Source organism: Cucurbita pepo, chromosome LG09 (genome assembly GCF_002806865.2).
Source record: "Cucurbita pepo subsp. pepo cultivar mu-cu-16 chromosome LG09, ASM280686v2, whole genome shotgun sequence".
NCBI lineage: Eukaryota > Viridiplantae > Streptophyta > Magnoliopsida > Cucurbitales > Cucurbitaceae > Cucurbita > Cucurbita pepo.
In genome coordinates this window covers 513,181-535,604 of record NC_036646.1, presented here as the reverse complement: position 1 = coordinate 535,604, position 22,424 = coordinate 513,181, and the positions used below count along the sequence as shown (strand labels likewise).

The 22,424-nt window shown below is 36.6% G+C and overlaps 5 protein-coding genes across 5 annotated transcripts; 3 read left to right on the top strand and 2 right to left on the bottom strand.

Annotated features, from left to right (window-relative positions):
* Positions 1–100: 100 nt before the first annotated feature.
* On the bottom strand, positions 101–1,267 carry LOC111801607 (remorin). The gene is made up of 5 exons (XM_023685648.1): positions 1,011–1,267; positions 810–857; positions 631–718; positions 481–562; positions 101–401 (listed from the first exon to the last, which is right to left on the bottom strand). Exons 1-5 carry the CDS (start codon positions 1,189–1,191, stop codon positions 207–209), a joined length of 594 nt encoding a protein of 197 aa, XP_023541416.1. The 5' UTR covers positions 1,192–1,267; the 3' UTR covers positions 101–206.
* A 574-nt stretch (positions 1,268–1,841) lies between these two features.
* LOC111802673 (pentatricopeptide repeat-containing protein At1g55630-like) lies at positions 1,842–4,145 on the top strand. Its single transcript, XM_023687120.1, has 2 exons — positions 1,842–1,909; positions 1,996–4,145. The coding sequence occupies exon 2, from the start codon at positions 2,301–2,303 to the stop codon at positions 3,726–3,728; it is 1,428 nt and encodes a 475-aa protein (XP_023542888.1). The 5' UTR covers positions 1,842–1,909; positions 1,996–2,300; the 3' UTR covers positions 3,729–4,145.
* A 990-nt stretch (positions 4,146–5,135) lies between these two features.
* LOC111801782 (O-glucosyltransferase rumi homolog) lies at positions 5,136–7,740 on the top strand. The gene is given in 7 exon segments (XM_023685938.1): positions 5,136–5,561; positions 5,649–6,217; positions 6,564–6,756; positions 6,925–6,989; positions 7,063–7,178; positions 7,181–7,233; positions 7,325–7,740. Coding segments are annotated over 7 exon segments (1,527 nt in total). The 5' UTR covers positions 5,136–5,381; the 3' UTR covers positions 7,676–7,740.
* Positions 7,741–7,774: 34 nt separating this feature from the next.
* LOC111802000 lies at positions 7,775–13,502 on the bottom strand. Its single transcript, XM_023686259.1, has 9 exons — positions 13,149–13,502; positions 11,719–12,473; positions 10,697–10,838; positions 10,483–10,574; positions 10,261–10,363; positions 9,932–10,086; positions 8,613–8,816; positions 8,249–8,508; positions 7,775–8,134 (listed from the first exon to the last, which is right to left on the bottom strand). The coding sequence occupies exons 2-9, from the start codon at positions 12,028–12,030 to the stop codon at positions 7,984–7,986; spliced, it is 1,419 nt and encodes a 472-aa protein (XP_023542027.1). The 5' UTR covers positions 12,031–12,473; positions 13,149–13,502; the 3' UTR covers positions 7,775–7,983.
* A 1,524-nt stretch (positions 13,503–15,026) lies between these two features.
* Positions 15,027–21,666, top strand: LOC111801781 (DNA-directed RNA polymerase III subunit RPC3). The gene is made up of 14 exons (XM_023685936.1): positions 15,027–15,098; positions 15,209–15,356; positions 15,736–15,860; positions 15,954–16,041; positions 16,544–16,695; positions 16,775–16,912; positions 16,985–17,089; positions 17,720–17,831; positions 18,674–18,802; positions 18,906–18,943; positions 19,181–19,273; positions 19,637–19,720; positions 20,258–20,407; positions 21,258–21,666. Exons 1-14 carry the CDS (start codon positions 15,027–15,029, stop codon positions 21,390–21,392), a joined length of 1,569 nt encoding a protein of 522 aa, XP_023541704.1. The 3' UTR covers positions 21,393–21,666.
* The last annotated feature ends 758 nt before the right edge of the window (positions 21,667–22,424 follow it).

Below are 22,424 nucleotides of genomic sequence, written 5' to 3'. Positions count from 1 at the left end.
TTCAAGTAAAGGGTATTCGTAAATATTCTATTTTGGATACGTAACGCTCGATCATGAACTGATATCATAAGAACATGAGTTGATACCGTATTCTTTGTAATAACGTAACTTCTTCTTAAATCTTTGATTAAATTAAGAACGAACATATATAATCCAAAGAAACAAGCAATTTCACGTAGAAAAGAAAGAGAGACAGAGAGGTTGCTTTAGAAACAACCAAGAATCTTCTTTGGAGCAGTTCCAGTGGCTCTGTATTTTGCAGCAATTTCCTCTGCTTTAAGCTTCTCTTCTCCACGTTTCGCTTCAATCACTGCCTTCTTCTCTTCTGCTGCTTTATGAATCAATGCTATTTTGTTCTTCATTTTCTCAACATATTCCGCTTTCTTCTTCTCAAACTTCTCCTGTTCTCAAACACAAACATATATTTTCACACCAAAATTTTCTCGGCATCCAAACAGATTCCACTTTCATATTGCTTACCTCGATCTGTTTTAGCTCAGCTTCCACCGCCGCTTTCTTGCTGCTCTCCCATGACCCAATTTCTGATAGCTTTTTGTGAGCTCTGCTCAATGAACTCCATTAGCTATCTACCTTAAATCTCTTTAATACTCAACACAAAATTATGGGTACCTGTTCTCTGTTCTTGATTTTTCACTCTCTTCCCAAGCTTTAATGAGTGTCAGTCTCTTCTCTGTTGCTACTCTTGCAAGCTCAGCATCTAAGAACCATAAAAACAAAGAAATTTATTCAATTTTTCATCTGGGTATTAAATTATTGACATTAATCACTTCATATGGCTAGTTAATTACCTCTATTAATTGAGCTACTCTGTTTCTCCTCTGTTTTTGCTTCAGTCTCTGTCAAAACAGAGCAAGATGAATTCCAAAATTCAATCACTTTTTTATTCCTTTTTCCTTTTAATTTTCTTTTCCCATCAACCAAACAGCTCCAAAAAGCGAAAAAGAATGAAAACAAATGAAAAAGTTAAGAGCTTTATGTCTGTAAATTACTTTCAATGATAAGCAGAGGTTTGGAGTCATCAGCCGGCGTCTTCTCCGGCGGGGTTAACTGGATGATTGATTTCTCCTCCGCCACGTTTTTAGTCGGCTCCTCCACCAGCTCCGCCGCTTGCGGCGGAGGGGGCTCGGACGGAGGTTCAGATTCCAGCTTCTTGGGCTCATCGTCAGCCATTTTCTGAGTTAAGAGAGAGAAATAAACGAGAGAGAGAGTGGTTGAGATATTATAGTTGGAGGAAGAAGAAGGGAAGTGTGAGGAGTTGGTATTTGAAAGAGGATGATGAATTGAGAAGTGACCAAATATGTCTTATTATGAGTTGGCACTTGGCATTATGAGCTTCCAAATTAAGAAATATCTTATCATATAATCAACACGGGTTTACATCATAGGCGAGTAAAAAACGATGGCTCTAAGCAAGACAACATTTTACGCATAGGAGAGATCGAAGCAATATAAAACATCTAAGAGACGATGTTTTTCTTTCTGGACAGCTATTAGTAGATCGAGAAATCATTTCGCCCCTCTCCTTGTTCTCGAACAATAGTCATATGTTCTCAAAAATAGTTGCACCAATCTGACCTATCTGGCGAGCGATCCCCGTTCACAGAAAACGTACATAATGTTGATGCAATTGAAACAAGGGTCTAAGATTTGAAAGTTCAAAAGTTTAATTTATGTTTTTTTAAATAAATAATGTGAATTTTAATTTAATTTTTATTTTTCTGAAAAAAAAACAAAGGATAAATCAGATTTTTTTTTTAAAAAAAAAAATTAATAATGATAAAAACTTTCGAATATATTTATAATCAATTTATGTTCGACATGTCGAACCGGTGGGTAGTGAAGGAAAGTGGGTGGAGAAACGACGATCGGCAGGCTGTCGAGAATTGAGGTAACCTAGCAACGCTTCTCTCGCTTCACTCTCTCTGTCTTTCTTTAGTTCAACTACGATCTTAACTTGTTGCCCCCAATTTGAAGAACAAACTTCAAGCTTGTTTTCAAGCGTCAAGCTTCGAAGATCGCAACAAAATCGCAAAATCCCAGATAAGTCTTATTCAAACTCGAAATTTTTCTCTGCTACATTGAAATTCATCTTTCAAATGAGGATTTTGTGTTGGATTCAATACCTATTGCAAGATTGGGAGTGTTCGTGTTAAATGGGTGCCGCCCAATTTGGGAAAACAAACGCTTCGGCGATTCCCCACTTGCCCATTTTTGCTTTCTTAATAGATTACTCAATTTCCTTAAGTATTGTGAGTCTTTATCGATAATGGGTATCAATCATGAACGCTTTATCGCTTCTGAGTGCGCGGATAGTCTGCAGATTGGTTTCAAATTCTTTCATTGTGCGTCGAACAATTTGGAATCGGAGTTTTGGTAGTGATGACCGATTTGAGTTTGTTATGGAACCCTATAAGAAGGGGTTCGAGAGATCAGAGTCTTGTGAGTTTGAGAGTCTTAGATGCGATGATTTGTCTGTGAGAAGGGGTTTTCTAGAGGATTCGAAAACTGATGCTGGAAAAGTTCTTGAGGTTCTCAAACAGGATGGGCCTGGATTTGACACATTAGTGGCTTTGGATGAACTCCAACTAAAGGTCTCAGGAGTTCTTGTTAGGGAAGTTTTGAGGGGGATTTTGAGAAGCATAAATGTTCTAAACAAAACTCAGTGTGCAAAATTGGGGTACAAGTTCTTCGTGTGGTCTGGTAAGATTGAGAATTTCAACCACACCGCGAGTTCGTATCATATGATCATGAAAATATTTGCTGAATGTGAGGAGTTCAAGGCTATGTGGAGGTTAGTTGATGAGATGACTGAGAAAGGGTACCCTGTTACTGCAAGGACATTCACCTTATTGATATGTACTTGTGGTGATGCAGGCTTGGCTAGGAAAGTTGTCGAGAGGTTTATCAAATCGAAAACGTTCAATTACAGGCCGTTTAAGCACTCGTATAATGCCATTCTCCATGCACTTCTTGGTATAAAACAGTACAAGTTGATTGAATGGGTGTATCAGCAAATGCTGCTTGATGGTCATAGCTCGGACATGCTGACATATAATTTGCTATTGTATGCAAGGTGCAAATTGGGGAAATTGGATCAGTTTCACAGGTTGCTTGATGAAATGGCCAGGAATGGGTTCTCTCCTGATTATCATACTTATAACATTCTTCTCTATGTTCTTGGCAAAGGAGACAAGCCTCTTGCAGCTTTAAACCTTTTGAACCACATGAGGGAAGTGGGCTCTGATCCGAGCATTCTTCACTTCACGACGTTGATAAATGGACTTAGTCGGGCTGGAAATTTGGATGCTTGCAAATATTTTTTTGATGAACTTTCTAATAACGGTTGCACTCCTGATGTCGTTTGCTACACTGTGATGATCACAAGCTATACAGTAGCTGGGGAGCACGAAAAGGCTCGAGAACTTTTCGATGAGATGGTAATAAAGGGCCAACTCCCTAATGTATTTACATACAACTCCATGATTCGTGGGTTTTGTATGGTCGGCGAATTCGAGGAAGCTTATACTATGCTCGAAGAAATGGAATCCCGAGGCTGCAAACCAAATTTTCTTGTATATAGTACCCTTGTAAGTTATTTGCGAAACGCTGGACAGCTTTCCGAGGCTCACAAAGTTATTACACATATGGTCGAGAAGGGGCAATACGCGCATTTAGTGACGAAATTCAAGGGATATAGAAGATGCTAGATCAGTAGGATGAGGGTTTGTAGTTGGAGATTATTAATTAATAACCAGATGAGAAATTGAAGAGGCAGCTACTCCTTGGTTTCCTGATATTGATTAATAACCATATGATACATAGATGTAGCCATAACTGTTATTCCATTATGAAACTTAGTCCCTGTCTTTCTAACTTTGTGTGTTCTTATTTGTTTTAGTCTATGTTCTTCTCTCCCTTATCGTTTTAGCCGTAGAATGTTTCTAGTTGAATCTGGTATGACTTACAAGGAGGAATGAACATAATCTATACAATAGTTTAGCTGCAGGGTTGGAAAAGTTGGCACTGGTTCGAAGAACAGTGGTATAGTTTTTTCTGTTGTGATACTCCCTGCTTTATAAAATGGCAGCTCCTTGTGCTCTACATCCTAGAGTTCACTTATTTGATTCTTATTAGCAGCAAAATGACAGTATTTGTTGCTGTTTTTGTATTTATATTCTCTGAGACTGTTGAAATTGAAGGTTTATAATGCTTTGTAATAAGATTGTGAACCGTAGAACTATTGTAACAGCTGAAGCTCACTACTAGCACATATTGTCCTCTTCGGCCTTTCACTTTTGGGCTTTCACTTTTGGTTGGAGAAGGGAATGACCCATTTCTTATATGGGTGTAGAAACCTTTCCTAATAGGCACGTTTTAAAACCTTGAAGGGAAGCCCAAAAGGGAAAGCTTAAAGAGGACAATATTGGCTAGTGGTGGGCTTGAGCTGTTACAAATGATATTAGAGTCAGGCACCCAAGGGGTGTGGATTGTGAGATCCCACATCGGTTGGAGAAGAGAACGAAGCATCCCTAGCAAAGGTGTTCCTTATAAGGGTGTGGAAACCTCTCCCTAATAGACGCGTTCTAAAATCTCGAGGAGAAACTCGAAAGAGAAAGTCCAAACAGAACAATATTTGCTAGTGATGTGAAGTAAAATAAAGTAACATAGCTTACTGTGTTTCTTAGCAGACACGTGGGCAGGTAAGAGTGGCTGCAAATTGTTTTTGCTTTTTGTTATTAGATTTTTGTATCATATGCATCTTATGCATCTTAGGCCATCCAGTCCTACTAAAGGATAGAACAGATGATCGTATAATTTGACTTTTAAACTTTACCACCTTAAATCTTATTCATTTTTGCCTTTTTCTCTCTCCAAATAAATGGGTATCATTTAATTTAGCCCCAAAATTTTTTAATATTACATAACTTTTACAACTCCTAAGTACATAATTTGACTTTTAAACTTTAAACGCCTTAAATTTTATTCATCGTTCTTACAAAATTTCTCACTACAAAATTATTTCCAAGATTTTTTAAAATTGTAAATAAATAAATAAATAACTGGGGTATGATGAAGCCTTTATGTTGAATTTATTTAATAAAATCCATAAAGTTTTAAAATTTTAAAATGGGGTAAGAGATTTTTGGAGTACTTTTCTAAGGTTCTTATTAGACACGTCAATCAATCACATTAAAACCTCCATTTTTGTTCTCTTCTTCACAACTTCAATCTTCCATTTTTTCAACCAACACCCATCTACCATTTTTCCCGACAAGTCAAATTTCGCCGGACCGCCTCTCCTCCGCCCACTGTCAACTGCGCCGGTGGGCCTGAAGCTGAAAAGGAGACAACGTTAAACAATGAGGGACGCCGGATTCCACCAGAGGTTCTCAAATTATGCCTCTTGGGTCTCTCGCCACTTCTCAGATCATCTCTTCAAGCCATCTCTCAAGTCTCCGGCGAGATTCTCTCTCATTCTCTTCTTCTCTCTCTTCCTCCTCGCCGGCGCGTTCCTCTCCACGCGTCTCCTCGATTCAAATGTAAGTTTCTTAATGCATAATTAGTATAAAAAAATATTTTTTTTTTGTCTAAATTCCGGAAATTAAGGAGGATTTTATTGATTTCAGACGGCAGGGGGTAATTTTAGAGGGAGCAACAACACTTCCCAAATACCGAAAATGCCACTCCGACGACGACAAGTCGAATTCCCACTCGATTGCACGTCCTTCAATAACGTGAAGGCCGGTGTCTGCCCTGCCAGCTACCCGACCAATTGGACATTGGAGGAAGATCCGAATCATCCAGAACCAGTGACGTGTCCGGATTACTTCCGTTCGATTCACGAGGACCTGAGGCCGTGGGCCCGGACGGGGATCACGAGGGCCACGATGGAGGCTGGCCAACGGACGGCGAATTTCCGGCTGGCGATTGTGAACGGGAAGGCTTACGTGAAGACTTATCGGAAGTCGTTTCAGACGAGAGATACTTTTACGGTGTGGGGGATCCTACAGTTGCTACGGAGGTACCCTGGGAAAGTGCCTGATTTGGAGCTGATGTTTGATTGCGTTGACTGGCCTGTGATTTTGACTTCCCATTTTAGTGGGCCTAATGGGCCGGCCCCACCTCCTTTGTTTCGTTATTGTGGAGATGATGCCACGCTGGATATTGTTTTTCCTGATTGGTCCTTCTGGGGTTGGTAAGTCAACCTTTGACTTCTTACAAATTGTCCCAATAGGGTGTTTATTCTTCTTGAAATATTATTTTGTTTTTCTAAGATTTTTTTATTAAAAATAGAAATTTTCTAAAAATATTATTCTATTTTATCATAAACCGAAAAATTAAATGTTGCCAAGAACGAAACCGAGTAGTCATACTAAACTCCCCCCCCACCCCCCGTAAACGTTCTTAAAAGATATTAATATGAAAAATTTAGGATCAAAACACGAAAAGAGCACTCGAGAATATCTATATCTATATATATATATATATATATATATATATATAATCTTGTGATGATTGAATACATTGTTGGACTTTTGCAGGCCAGAGATCAATATAAAGCCATGGGAGCCATTGTTGAAGGACCTAATAGAAGGGAACAAAAAGATCCCATGGAAGAGTAGAGAGCCTTATGCTTATTGGAAGGGAAATCCGGAGGTTGCCGAAACCCGAAAAGATCTACTTAAATGCAATGTCTCCGACCAACGAGATTGGAATGCTCGTGTATTCGCTCAGGTATCGGTTTACGTTCGAACGTTGTCGAACATAACTCACTCAAAACTCATTCCAACAACTATACGTATGCATTCATCATCATCATATCTGTAGAAAAATAGCTCGATAGCGAGGCGATCGAGCTCGTTGGATAGAAATTCTTATAATGGTTGGATAATCAATTTTCAGGATTGGATGAAAGAATCCCAGCAAGGATACAAGCAATCAGATCTTGCAAAGCAATGTGTTCATAAGTAAAATTTGAAACTCTCTTTGTTGTTCTTTAACAACAACTTTCCTTGTTCATTCCTTTATACTCATTTGCAGGTACAAAATCTATATTGAAGGATCAGCTTGGTCTGTAAGTGAAAAATACATTCTTGCTTGCGATTCCGTTACATTACTCGTAAAACCGCGCTACTACGACTTCTTCACGCGAGGTCTAACGCGAGGTCTATCAAATTTGCAGTTGATTGGGGCAACAGCCATCAGCAAAAGGTAACCACAGTTTGGTTTGAGTTCATGTTCATGTTCATGTCTATGTTAGAGCTTAGGATCATAGATTGTCTATGTTTCATGGTTGGCTCAGGCGCAGGCCATTGGCAAGACAGCAGCCAGTTTCATCCAAGAGGAGCTGAAAATGGAGTATGTATATGACTACATGTTTCATCTCCTAACACAATACTCTAAACTTCTAACATTCAAGCCAACGATACCGCCCGACGCGATCGAGCTTTGTTCCGAGGCCATGGCTTGTCCAGCTCAAGGGCTCACTCAAGAATTCATGACAGAATCGTTGGTGAAGAGCCCTGCAGAGACAAGCCCCTGCACTCTGCCGCCGCCATATGATCCGGCATCGCTTCTTTTTGTTCATAGTACAAAACAGAGTTCAATCAAACAAGTGGAACAATGGGAGACAACTAAAAGTAAGCAGCCATAGACAAAAACTCATCTGGGTGTTGTTCTTCAACATGTTTTCTTCTCAAAGTTCTAATCTTTTTCATACCATTTGAAACAAACGCATTGAAACTGTGAAAGATTAAGTGAAAGAAGGAATGTTGATATAGAACTACAACAGATCGTCGATACAGCTTTAGATATGAGTGGAAACACCATAAAGCAAAAAACAAGGCTGTGAAAAAAGATCAAAACGTACAAAAAAAGGACAAAAAAAGTGGAAAAGAAAGTGAATGAGTAGTATAGTATCACAACATTAAGCAGGCTCAAGAATGGAGATGAAAAGTGAGCTTAAAAGGCTCGAGCTTTGATAATGTCGAAGCTCATTTCGCTTGCATCAGTGGCTTGCAATTCCACCTGAATTCCATCCAATTCCCTCTTGAATCTGTCCTTGGAGCTTGCATACACCATCTTATTTCGCACGATGGATGTGTCGGGTGACCTTCAAAACAGAGAAACACAGACATTTGGACAAGCAGACAAGCTTAGTTTAAGGTTTGATAGAGACCATAAGAGATTTTTTATGAAACCAATGTGAAGACAAGGTTAACGTCACCATGCTATGAAGAAGATCTTGCTTTTCTGGCAGTTCTCGTCGGTGGTGAAATCAAAATCAAAGACAGCATAACGACACTCGTTAGGAGGAATAGCAGCAGCGAAATCGTCGTAGGTGTCTGTAGGGCTTCCAAGTTTCTCCACAACAACTTCTTGATTCTCGATCTTGAATATAATGAAACGATAGTTCCTCTTTGTTTTTAACTCCAAAAACTTGAGCTTGCACTCATCTCTCACAGCCATTCCAGATGCCGCGTTCGCCTAATTCACCCCATAATATAACAAGCATTAGTCCATCAAACCAACCTTAAACTAACAAAAATAACAACAACACAATGATGATGAAAATAAAGGAAAGAGCATACCATATTGTGTATGAATGTGTTAGAGAGGGGAATGGAGGAGAAGAGTGAAAGAAAGAGAGAAGAGAAGAGAAATGTTAGAGATGAAGAGGGAGAGGGAGAGATCCTTATTTTGGGGGAAGAGATGAGATGAGATGAGATGAGATTAAAGAGGAAAAGAGGAGTAATTTGAGGGACAAAACTAAGGTTGAGAATTGTTTTGAATGCCTAATATTGTGTTCTCCACATTTTTCTATGCCACCTTTCATGCTAAAACACAACGACATTCTTCCTTCCTGTCCTATCAACCCTTTCCCCCAAAAAAAGACTTTCTTTTTTAAGAAATGAAACAATTTCATGTTTGATGAAATCTATGATTTATGTTTCATGTTTTTAGTTTGAGGTTGTCTTAGTTTAGTTTAACAAAGTAACACTAGTTAAAGTAGACACTATTTACTAAGGGTGGGTTTGAGCTGTTACAAATAGTATCAATATTTATTAGTGGTGGGTTTGAGCTGTTACAAATAGTATCAGAGCCAGACGCTGGCTGATGGCATTGTGGTAGCGAGGACACTAGGCTCCCAGTGGAGATGAATTGTGAGATCCCACGTTAGTTAGAGAGGAAAACTAAGCATTCCTTATAAAGTATCAAAGCCCTAAGCATTCCTTATAAAGTATCAAAGCCAGACGCTGGCTGATGGCAATGTGGTAGCGAGGACACTGGGCTCCTAGTGGAGATGGATTGTGAGATCCCACATTGGTGGGGGAGAGAAACGGAAACCTCTCCCTAGTGAACACATTTTAAAACTATGAAACTCACAACGATATGTAACATGTTAAATTGGACAATATCTAATAAGTGGGCTTGAGCTCAGACATATCATCTACTAAGTGGGCTTGAGCTGAGAGATATCCCACGATGACACTAATGATGTAGTGTAATTCTAGAATGTAACACATCTGAATGTCGTTCTTTCAAACTTAATTTAGATGAACATCCTAGTCACCATCTCATCATTTCAAGTCATTGCAATTGATTTCTGTTCTAAATAATTTTGAATGATTGCAAAAATCAAAGATAATATTAAATCTTTTTAAAGAATATAGCGTTCGATCAACAAAATAATAAGAATGAAATAGAAGTAATGTTATCAGTGAGGTCAGCCCTTTTAGGGACAATATCTCTAATGCATCAACTGGTAAAGCTTGAACATTGTACAACTCTAAAATCTTAATAATATTTAAGAGACAAAAATACATTTAGGGGACTTCCTATATTCTCTGCGTGTAAAAGAAAAGGTTTTACAACACACATGAGGTTAATCTTCCCCATAGACCTATCAATCCATGAACTTCACAACTTTGGGACACTTTTTCTTTCCGAGTTTCGCATCTTTGATCTGTAAATTATCTTCCTCGACCATGAAGTCATCCTCGAGGTCGTCACCACTGACGAGCTTTGTTTCTGGTCGTCTCGACATTTCCACATATCCAGATGCTGAGACAAAAGAAAACGAATTACTACTCACAATACAAAGCTTTAGCACAAATCTGGAGATCCTAAGCATCTTAAGCACAAGTTTATCGATACGAAGAACTCGGTTCCCGAACATTATAATTTTAGATCATTTGTGTCAACAAACATGTCACAGCAGCAAACAGGAAGACTTACATCTGTTACTAGATACACCAGGCCCAGCATAAACTTGGGTGCCTTTTTTTGGACAGTCCTTAGCTAAATGTGTCACTTCCCCACAAGTTTTACAACAACCACCCTGCAGAATATCATACAACGAAATTATTCGAGCTATACGATACAGGAAACTACGGGGCAACGTACAGACGAAGCCAAGAGCCTGGCCCGTGACCATAACGTGGAAGTTAAACCAAATACCTTAGGGTAGATCCCATGAGTATTCTTTGGGCAGTTCTTGCTTAAGTGTCCGCTTTCATTACAAATAAAACAATTGGCAAATTTAGTTCCCCCTACAGATCCAAGATGGAAAACAGAAGAAAGAGTTTAGGAACAGAAAAGACCCAAAAGGAATTGTTCTACATATTATGCAAAGCACAGATGAATTTGAGTATGAATTGAAACAAAATTTTACCATGTTGAAGAGGTTGTGGACAATTAGCTAGTGAATGTCCTGTTTCACCACAATTATAGCATAGCTTCTTATCCACTGTGTCTTCAGTTTTGTCGGGGCAGTTCTTGAGGCTGTGGCCTCGTCTCCGGCAAAGTAAGCATATCTGTGAATGCCAAATAACAGATATGACACTGTTACTAAAACAATTTGGTATAAACGTCTACTAAACCCCATCGCTAACAGATATTGTCTTCTGTGGCCTTTCCCTTCTCCTCCTCAAGGTTTTTAAAACGCGTCTACTAGGGAGAGGTTTCCACACCTTTATAAGAAATGCTTCGTTCCCCTCTCCAACCGATGTGAGATCTCACAATCCTTCTTCCTTGGGAGATCAGCGTTCTCACTGACACACCACCCGGTGTCTGGCTCTGATACCATTTCTAACAGCTCAAGCCTACCGCAAGCAGATATTGTCCGTTTTGGCTCATTGCATATCCCCATCAGCCTCACGGTTATTAAGACACGTCTCCTAGGGAGAGCTTTCCATACTCTTATTAAGACACGTCTTCATTTCCCTCTTCAACCGATGTGGGATCTCACAATCCATCCCCCTTGGGAGATCAGCATTCTCGTTAGCACACCGCCTAGTATCTGACTCTAATACCATTTGTAACAGTCCAACCTCACCGCTAGCAGATATAGTCTGCTTTGGCTCGTTGCGTATCATCGTCAACCTCACGATTTTTAAAACGCATCTCCTAGGGAGAGGTTTCCACACCCTTATAGGGAATGCTTCGTTCTCCTCTCCAACCGATGTGAGATCTCACAGTAGAGCTCTTCCAGCAAGTGATCATAATTGTTGGAGAAACCTAAGCATTGGCATCACTGAGTTAAGAAGTTTGCCCCAAATTGAAGAGGCAAACTGAATCCCAACCAATTTCATAAACACCACATTCCTAACAATACCATGTCTATGAGCAAAATTTCCATAACCTAAGTGAACAGTGAAACACCATAAACAAGAAAGGTCAAACAAGAAATCAAACCTTGTTCTTCTCCCATTGAGCCTTTTCAGGGCAGAACTTAGCGATGTGGTCTTTAGCTTTGCAGATGAAGCAGCTTTCACCAGGCTTCATCCCAGGAACTCTGAGAGGGTGTTTCTTAAATCCCTTTTTGTGTGGTTTATTCGGGTCGTTCCTTGAATCCGATTCTCCCTTTTTGCGCTTGAATTCACTCTTCTTCTTCTTCTTCTTCTTCTTCTCCGGATCTTTCGGTGGCGTTGGTTCTGCTTTCGGGAACAATTCTGGATGTTCTTCTCTGTACTTTTTCCGGGCAAGCTTTTGCCTCCGGCTCACCATCTTCACCTGATAATCGGAAGTTTATCGGCTCCGGCGAATTCCCGAAGAGGTTCTTTCAACGAATCTGACGGCGAGGTTTATGCGAAGGGGTTTAACTACATGTCGATTTCTCTTCTCATTCTAATTGGGCTTCTTTGTAGATCAATGCCCAAAACAAGTCCTATTCTCATGGATTTCAATTTTATATAGAACCCTAAGTTTAACATTTAATCCTTAAATTTATATTTTCAATTCATATATTTCTAAATCCAGCAATCGACACCACCATAGAGCAAATGCTGGAGGAGTCGGCATTAAAGCGAATTCCAGCATCGGAGCAAATCTTGGAACTTGCAAGTGTCGGTTGAGAATTATAGGAGAATCATAAGGTTTTGCTGTTGAGTCCACCACAACATTCGATGTCATGCTCCGTTTCAACCATGTTCTAATCGGTTGGCTTTGAGCTATAATGTACGATATAGAATGCTTAATATTATTTATTATAAATTTTAGAAGAAAAGTTTCCGAAATTCTGTTCGGAAACAAGAGAAATTAAATTAGTAAAGATGGAAATTAAAAAACAAAAAGTAAATGAGTAAAATATAATATGGGCCAGGAAAACGTAAGCCCATTGGACTCAGCCCTCGTACAAGGGGTATTTGGGCTAAGCCCATTACCCGTCTTAGTAACCGGGCAGATGGGCTGTGTCAGATCCGACCCGGATCCGGACATGCCTTCTTACAAATTTAATCTCTAAATAAACTTCATTAATTTAAAAAAATAAATAATAAAATATAAATTTCTAAACTTTAAAATATATTCTTAAATAAATCTTTTAACTTCATATTTTAGAATTTTAAAAGATAATCTATTTATTAAAATACTAAATTTTTTATTTTCTATTTAGTGAGTTGGTAATATTGAATGGGTGGATGATACATTAAACACAAATTTAAAAATCTATCAAATTATTGAATATAAAATTAAAAAATTAAAACATCTAAGGACAAAATTTATAATTTAATAAGTATATTTTTTTAACTTAATATTTAAAATTTCTCTAAATAAATTTTTTAATTTGTATATAATAAATTTATTAAAAAAAATTTGATGACTCTAATGAGTTAAATCTTGTATACCTGAATAATTGATCGTATTAGCAACAAATCCTTAAGAGATGACACGATCCAATAAACGATCGGGAATCGACTTGAACGTTGTTAATGGAGTGAGACAGAAAGAACCTTGGATCTAATAAACGAATACTAATAGTACATGTTTTAGAGCTACTGATGGAAGATTCCTAAGAGATCGCATGATCCAATGAACAATCGAGAATCAACTTCGACCTCGTCAACAGGGTGAAACGAGCCAAGACGAGACGAACATTGGATCAATGCGATCCCTTTGGAACTCTCCACCGGCACCAAGATTCAAACTCTCGAAAAAAGAAAAAAAAAAGTAGAAAAAGAAGAAGAAAAGATAATATTAGAGAGGTAGCTAGAAAATATCTTAATGACCATAGGTTTCTATTTTGTTATTTATAGAGAAGAGCTTGGCAAGTGGGCTTGTTTTTGTGTCCCACTTCTTACGTTATTCCTTGTGTGCTCATGTTTTAAGTGTGGGGACGCTTTAGCCTAATTGTATAACTAATAAATTACAGTATGTTCGGGAGTGTTTGAAAGGATACAAATCGTCTAAAAACGCTCTTAGCTTATCTTTATATTTTTTGTTTTGTTTTGTTTTTTAAATTTCAACGATTAAAATAAGGGTAAGAATTTGCATGTTAAACACTTCATCTGAACTTAATATGTAATTTAAGACGATAAATGAACTATATTCTAAAACATGAGCTATTTTTGTTGTGAAGAATCCAACGACCTTTGAACGGGTCGATCAAAAGCTTCAATCGTCTTCGAGTTTACGGACATGACGGGCAACGAGAAGGGGACGTGTGTGGTCCATTGCATTGAAGTTTGGTTAAGAAAAATTGAAGTTTGATAGTTATAATGGGGACAGAAAAGAAAAGACACAAGATGATGTTTGTAAAGGCTGATAAAAGTTATAATCAAACAGCTAATATTGATGGAAAGAAACTTAGCCATTAGTCCAATACAGAAAATGACATTCCCATTCCTCTATGCTTAGCATCGGGAGTTCGAACTTAAAACCCTAAATTTAAAATTTTGTTTGATTAACTATTTGATTTTTGATCTTTGGAAACGGGAGTTTAGTTTGTTTTGAAATGCTACAGTAAATTTTTTTCGAGACCATAAATTTCGTTATAATGGTATGGTACTATTCACTTTCAACAAGATAATCTCTCGTAACCCTGTCAACAAAAATGGTTATCCATATAGCTTTTCTTCTATAAAATTTTAGGTAAGTTATTGAAAATTGTATTATAAACTTAGATACATTCGTAACTCAATTGGTTGAGGTATGGCTGTAAGATCCCACATTATTGGATAGGAGAACAAGGTGTGAAAACTTCTAGCAAACACGTTTTAAAATATTGAGAAGAAAATGTAGAGAAAAAACCCAAATAAAATAATATCCGTTAGGGACGTGGTTTTTGTAGGTAAGAATATTATAAAAAAAATTTAAGTTTAATAATATTTTTATTAATTTAATTTTTTTTTAGACCTATTTGATAAAAAAATATATTATTAAAATAAAAAATAGCTACATCGACTATCCCTTGCCCCATCGCCGTCCGCCTTCCCGCACTCGCTTACCCAACCAGTTGTTCTCCCGCCATGCCCTTCAACCTTGTACAGATCAATTTTCGCTCACCTTTTTCCCACCGGAGCACGAGTTTTTAAGCCGTACGCCTCACTATTGCTCTCTTATCGTCTCTCTACTCGGTTGAAGCGAAGATTTTCGTTGTTTCAAGCATCTACACTCTAGTTTCTGCTGAATCAGTGCTTTATGAGCTTACAGTTCGTCAATGTCAATTCCAATTACTTCAAAATACTTGATATCATAGACGCACGGCAATCTTAAAGGAGGAAATCATGGCGTCGACTCAGTATGGCATCAAATATGCCGTCCACATTATCACTGCGCACTTCGGCAATCTCGTCGCGGTATGCCTTTTCTTTTCTAAAACTTGCTTCAAATCTTGATTCGTATTATGTTATCAGCCTGTTCTTCTTCGTATCATCGTTTTTCATTAATATTGACTGTGCATTGACAGAAAGTGTGCGAAACCCTGCTTCGAAGGGGGCCTCTGACCTTGAGACTTCTTGTACGATTCACGGAACTTAGCTCATCACAGATTAACAACTCCCTTCTTATTCTCATCCAACATAATTGCGTCCAAGCCTTCACTGCAGTGACAGAAGGTATAATGAGTTTTCATTCATGGAGAAACTTCTGAGTCTATGGTATTTTTTTGGTAAATTGTTTGGTTAATTAGTGACAATAAGCTCACTGGCTAAAAGAATAACCATTTTACCTTAAATAGAATCTGGATTTTAGAACTGAGTTCGATTAAGTTCATATAACCGGGATTATATAGCGTCATTTAAAATAATTTATCTATGCTCAGTTTAAGCCCGTACGTTTTCTTAATGTATCAACTTTGATAGGTAGTTATTTTATGGAACCATATTGACACTATTAGGTAATTAGTGTGTTAAGAAGGTAGTTGTATTCTCGAAAAGGACACCATGTGTTTGCAGATTGAGCTTCTTATCATCGTTATTGTAAATGCACATGTAGGAGAGTTCGGAGACGCACCCAAGGCAGACACACAATACTTGGCGTTGTTTAGTAACATACTTCATCGTATGAGATTTTCCAAATTCCTGGCAATTGCTTCAGAAAAGCTTGAGAAAGATAAAGATGTTAGTTCATATACTCACATTGGTAAAACTCTTGTTGAGAATTTTCAACTTCGAGGGAATTTAGATTCTTAACTTATGTTTCTGATTTCGTAGTGTGAAGAACTTCTTGAGGGTCTGTTGCAGAATGGTAGGCTTTCAATGGAACAAATAATTGAAAGAGCAAAGTCCAGTAAACATGCAGGCAAGTTTTTTACCTGGTATTTTTTATTTGCATTTTGCTATTTACTTCTATCTGCAGTATTTTTTAATATGCTACGTTCTCCTAGTGCCATAAAATCGTGTATTGATTTAAATTTTTAAAAGGAACGTTATTGATCAGAAAAGGGAGATTTTAAGATTGATGGATCCCAGAGATCATTTCTATATCATTCATGTCAATCTTAATATTAGATTTTATTATCACCTCTTGACTTGATTGGGGTTTCAGTTATCAATTAAATTTTTATTTGTTTCAAGAAAAAAAATTGTTTTTCTTTCAACCTCATCTTGTTTGGAAGAGTGAAATTGGTGCTTAATCCTAAAACTGTGATATGTTTTTGTTGAACTTACTGATCAAGTACATCAATGAAGAAATAACATAATTTAGAAGGCGGCTCTTGCACTGAGAATGTGTTTGACTTGTATTTGAATATGCCACTTATATAAAACGTTTGGTTTCTGAGGTATTGTTTCTGTATTTTCAGGAAACCGTCCAAGTCCAGATGTTGTAAATGAAAGTTTATTAAAACTTTTGAATGCCCATTTTGTTGAACGCTGTCCAGCCCCTGAACCAACTCTTTCACCCCAAGTTGAAGAGCAGCCTCCTCCTAGAAAAAGAGGTGCTAAGGCTGCCAAGGTAGCTGAATTTATGTGAAACTTGTCATGCATATTGGTGCTAAATATCATCTTTGAGTCATTAAATGGATCCATGACAGGTATCTGAGGTGCCACCGACCTTAGAACAACGTCTTGTAGAATCAGCACGTCCGATGGAAGTTATAAGATTTTCAATAGGTGAAACCAACACTGAAGCTGAAGAGAGTGAACATTATTCATCAATTTCTGGACAGAAGGTATGTATGAGATTATCGTATCAAATTACCTAGCTGAAACATGTTTGGTACTTGCTCACAATTTTTCTGTAGCGCAAGCGTGGTGATCTGGATATGATACAAGAGTCTGGAGATGCAGATGGTATTATTCTTTGGCGTGCAAACTTTGATGAGTTTATAAGATGTCTTAGACATAAGGTTGGTATTATTTTTTCCTTCAGAATTTCTTATATATTCTAACTAGATCATATGAAATTACAGTGAATTTGATGCTCCTTTCTTGTATTCACATTATTGATGAGAAAGAAAATAAGGCATGACAAATGCCCACCCCTTGGCCCAGTTTCGGTTGTACAAGCGGGCAGAGCATTATTTTCAAAAAAAGAAGGCATGACAAATATGAACAATTTAATTTAACTCCCTTGAAACCTATTGATAGAGTACTTCTATGTAATGGGAAAAAAAAGCACAACCTAGATGAGGGACCCGAGCCTATGGAGCACAAATCAAACGAAAGGCCCCGAATATAAAATAATGAGGAGAGAAGGCATGTTACTGAAGGATTTGCGTAGAGCACTCCAAATATTGGAGGTTGTATACTGTATGTTTTATCAAGTTGGTAGCTGACACATGCTAACTTTTTACAAAAATGAGGGGAAAACTGTACTTAAATTCACAAGTTGTTAAACTCAAAATATCTCTGTCTGTTGAATATTTGATAAATCATTAACTTGATTTTAAATTAACTGTTCATCCCATGCTAACTCCCCCCGATATCTTATGGTCAATTCAAATGGTAATTGCATCAATATCTTACTATGGCTCTAGGCTTGCATTGAACATGTCAGATCACAGTTTGATGACGGAGCGGTAAACGTCTTGAGTGCCATTTTGGAGGCTACTCGAAGTTCTGAAAAAATCGTGAAAACAGAGATAACAGGTACAATCTATAATGTTTGTGTAGATTTCTGAAGGAGTTTAGTTATGCACGTATTTGATCTTGATGCACATTGATCGTATAAAAATATATGTTGTGAGTTGGTACTAGAAGGAATTGTTTGGGCGCTCTTTTGGAGGACAATTCTCTATTTTTAAAAATAAAAATATTAGTGAAAGCATGTTGGCTTATTTACTTTTTACAGGCTGTTTTCTCATGTTTTCTTTTAGTTTGTTTTTAAAGATGATTTGATTCTTAAAACAATTGAAATTATTTTTTCTAGAACTGTTGTCTCGTAAATAATGATCAAGTGCAGAACAAGGCTAATCTTTCTGAGCCTTCTCCTTCAAATTTTAAAGTTAAAAGCAGAAAACTGTTTTTCAAGATGCCTTTCAGGATTCATATTTGATTTTATCATGTAATGAATTCATTTACTTCAATGCAGACAATAATGACCTTTGCAAAGCCTGCCAGTACAGTAAGGCAAAAAAATGAGAATTTTTGGGGCACTTTATCAGTATCATTAACCAGCATGCACATTATATTTTGTTCTCTCTTTTTACGTTCTTTCCTGTTCCACCTCTTTTACATAATATGTTTCTTAAACTGAGTAATAGTTTCTTGGCTTTTATCTAGACTCCTTTTCTTGTTATGTTACTCTATGATGGAGGTCTAGTTGGATGCTTGGTTCATGATACATTTTGTTAAGACTAAATCATGAACGATAGGCCTTAAGAAATATAAGAAAATGATACATGATTTGGAAACTAGCGCAGAAATGTGTTTTCCTTTACCAATTACGTCCACTTTTATGTCTCCTGTCCTAAAAGTTCAATTGTTTGCAGTTCCTTTGTCACTGGATAACATATATGAGGAGGTAATGAAGAATGAAGTAGGACGTAGTATGACTTTAGATCGGGTTGAAGCTTCCCTCTCTGCATTGGGTTGTTCAGGAATGGAAGATTATAAAATTAGTATGTTCACCCTCTGTTAAACTAAGTTTTCCCGATGTGTTTAATTTTCACACTTCCCATGTGATTTACTTTAAGTTTCTTCTAAAAACCTTTGCTTGCCCAGATTTACAGAAGATCATCGAACAAGCTCAAATTGATGAGGTTTCTCTCTCCCTCTCATTTATTTAGTGAAAAATACACCTTTGTTCTCTGAAATTTGAGAAATTACATGTCTTCGTTCCTAAATTTTAAAAATGACATCTTATTGCTTGCGCAACCAGTTGATTGAAATCTCTTATCTGAGATAGTTTGTTAGCAAGCATGATTCATCTCTTATCCCTTGCACTTACAGACATGGAATAATTTATAATGAACTAACTTCAATTTTCTTGATTGCAGGTTGAATCAATTGTTCTAAAAAGATATGGAAGAGATGCGTACAGAATGTTCAGATTCCTATCAAAAACTGGTGGCTTGGTTGAGACAGAAAAGGTAAGGAGTTATTGGTCGGTCAGTTGCTATCAAGGTTGTCTAGCTACCAAAAAAGCATGTATGCATTTGTAATATGCCTTTCATTTTATCTAGAAATGTATGTAATTTACACGTGAATGCAACTAATACATAATTGAACATCCATATAGAATATACAGTTGATTTTAAAATTCAACTTGAGCGTTAATTAAGGAGTAAAAACCTAATAATATAATGGGCTGACCTTACCAATAGTTGTCTTTTTAATCTAGTGAAGATTACATGGAATTGTTATTTTTTGTACTTAGTATTCTGGAATTGACTATTGGTAAAAAAAGAAATTGTTTATTTAATTTACAGATTTTCCATGTCTTTTTTCTGTAGATTTCCGATAGTGCATTTGTTGACAAGAATGAGGCGCCTAAAATTTTATATAGGTTGTGGAAGGATGAGTACCTATACATGGAGGTAAACATCTTTGCTCTCTATGCATGTGTTTTTGCATCCAAATTCATATATTTAGATCATGAAGCAAAGATACTGTACTTGTTTTTTTTCCCAATAAGAAGCATGACATTATTCATTGATAAAGTTGAAAAACACAAAGTAGGACCATTGGACCTAACTAGAAAAAATATTGAAGGATAGTTAATTTTTGATCAGGTATCATTATGTTTTCTTATCAGAATTGGTTGTAGTTTAATTAGCAACTTTGCACATCTTTGATATGAATTTTCTTTTTAGACTTATTATTATGCATGTACAAATCTAATTCGTTTTATTGTTTTGCCCGTACTTATCTTTTATTTTATTTTTTATATTTGTGTATCTATAAGCCTATATCATACCACATCTAATAAGAATGTGTTTTGTCTCTATTTCTTCATTACTGTGTATCATCTTGTACCTACACTGGCTAGACATCTCTTTTTCCACTTGACCGATTTACATTGTTAACCTTTTTGGGGGATTCATCCTAGTAACACAATCTCTCTTTTGTTGCAGAAAGTAGCTATAACAATACCTAGACATTCCCTGTGCTTGTTGTGGAGAGTAGACAGATATAATTTGTGGGAACATGTTCTGGATGAGATGTATCATGCTTCATTGAACTTGCAGCTACGACAGGCTTATGAGATGGAACAAGACAAAGAGGTTAGTGTGCACAACATTCTAATAAATTCATATATGCAATTGTAATGGTATTAGGTTCTATTAGATTTCTCTAACAGAGATATGGTCCTAGTGTGCTTCTGATCACTGATAACTTTATCTTCAGTCATCTTATTCACGTGTTTCCTTCCTACTAGAGAAATCGAGTCTTACCTTTTGATGTGGTTTATCAGGGCAGAACCTAAAATTGCATTTATCCTACCGGTTTTAGTTCTCTAAGAGGCCAAATGCAGCTTGCTTCCTAATTTTATTAATAATGTCCATTTTAAAAATCACCTTTTGGTCCCATGTCCCTGAATTTTAACAATTTAGTTTTTGAACTTTGATTTGTAACAATATAGTACATTCAATTTTGCAACAATTTTATCTTTGTATTTTCAAGTTCTAACCATTTAATCTCTATTGAAAATTTAATAGAATTTTTTACATGGGTAGATCAATAAACTAATTAGGGACCCAATAGCTTTATAAAGTATAAAGTCTAAACCCTAAATTCAAATTTAGGGCCAAACCATTAGTTCCTCTTTCTCTCTTGATGAAGCTCTAGCATCGAATAATACAATGGCTAAAGCTTGATTGATATGGGGCCGATGGCTAATTCCTCTTCCATAAACAGCAAACGTCAGAATTCACCATCAGTTATTCCTATGTCTACAGAGGCTTGAAGTCCTCAAAATGTTTGAAGTGCAAAAACGATTTAATTAAGTCTATCCATCCAAAAAACTAAGCTTTTAATGAAGTTGTTCTAAAGGACCATTCCTTCCATGTCTGTGTGTGTATGTGGGAATGTTAAAAAACTGACTCCTTGCTGTGGCAACCAACTCTTTTGCAGCTTCTGAATCTTCCACCAGACAAGCGTGGTGGTCCGCTCGAGAAAAGATATAATCGTTTGAGGAATGTCAGGATACTCCTGGAGTCGTCGTTGCTGAAGCTCGACGATGCTTTAATGCTTTTCCATGACTTCTAATATGAAGGATTTATAGATCAGTAGCTCCTTGAAGAGTGAATGTGGAGGAAGCCTTGCCCATCTTTTAGACTTGCAGAATAAAATTATGATTAGCAGTGTTTTCTTCTTCCCATTAGGATACAGGAATTTCATCTTCCTTATAAATATTGTTTGATTAAGGTTAATTATGGAATATGTCAAATGGCCTTCCTGAGTATACTTTTATTATTACTATTATTATTATTAATAATAGGAAGTTTTTAATGTATCACATCATTGACAGATTTTTCTGTGACAATAGAGCCTTGGTTTTATTTAAGTCTAAATAGTATGCAGAAAATTTTACCCAAAAATTTAGATTATAACTTTTTTTTTCTACTCAATCCTCAATAGTACCAATAAAATCGCAAAGTTGTATTTGATTTTGTATTCCTACAATTGTTGAATAAAAACATATTTTCTTTTTTGATGTGGATGATTATCTTGCTAAATAATCATGCATTACTTTTAATTAGTGTTTTTTAATCATGCATTACTTTTATCATTGTTCGTGTTTGTCATATCTTTTTTTATATATATTTAAAATTAGGTACAAAATTTAGAAACAACCTAATCAAGTTTACTTTAAAATAGATTATTAATATAAACATAAAAGTTTTTGGATATTCAACTTTAAAAATTAATTTTCAACCCTAACTCTTACATTTTTAATCTAAAATTTCATACAATACCATCTAAAAGTTTTAATTTAAAATTGAAACGTTATCAACGATCTAAATGGAAAGTAAAACTAGTACACACATAGAGACGTCAAATTATTGGACGGAGTAGTGAAACTCGTTTGGGCTCTATTCTTTTACTTCAAGCCTTTGTAGCTTCAAATATTTAGCACCTTTTCTTTTTTGACTTGCTCAAAAGCATCAATGAAGAGAGTATTGTGAAAGGCTTTGGTTGACCCATTCCTTTTATGGCTCCCTTCAAAAGGTTATCATCTTTAACATGAACTTCTCATCATATTCTAAAAATAAAATATACATATTCTTTTTTCTTTTT

Bases quoted from the DNA above. Each gene is read 5' to 3' on its own strand.
- LOC111801781 (XM_023685936.1), top strand. From the start codon at position 15,027: ATGGCGTCGACTCAGTATGGCATCAAATATGCCGTCCACATTATCACT. The intron at 18,803-18,905 runs GTATGTTCACCC...TTGCTTGCCCAG, and splicing joins AATGGAAGATTATAAAATTA to ATTTACAGAAGATCATCGAA. The intron at 19,274-19,636 runs GTAAGGAGTTAT...TTTTTTCTGTAG, and splicing joins GCTTGGTTGAGACAGAAAAG to ATTTCCGATAGTGCATTTGT.
- LOC111801607 (XM_023685648.1), bottom strand. From the start codon at position 1,191: ATGGCTGACGATGAGCCCAAGAAGCTGGAATCTGAACCTCCGTCCGAG. The intron at 719-809 runs GTAATTAACTAG...TATGGTTCTTAG, and splicing joins GAGTAGCTCAATTAATAGAG to ATGCTGAGCTTGCAAGAGTA. The intron at 563-630 runs GTACCCATAATT...TTCATTGAGCAG, and splicing joins AAATCAAGAACAGAGAACAG to AGCTCACAAAAAGCTATCAG.
- LOC111802673 (XM_023687120.1), top strand. From the start codon at position 2,301: ATGAACGCTTTATCGCTTCTGAGTGCGCGGATAGTCTGCAGATTGGTT.
- LOC111802000 (XM_023686259.1), bottom strand. From the start codon at position 12,030: ATGGTGAGCCGGAGGCAAAAGCTTGCCCGGAAAAAGTACAGAGAAGAA. The intron at 10,575-10,696 runs GTAAAATTTTGT...TTGGATCTGTAG, and splicing joins TCCACAACCTCTTCAACATG to GGGGAACTAAATTTGCCAAT. The intron at 10,087-10,260 runs GTAAGTCTTCCT...CTTTTGTCTCAG, and splicing joins TGGTGTATCTAGTAACAGAT to CATCTGGATATGTGGAAATG.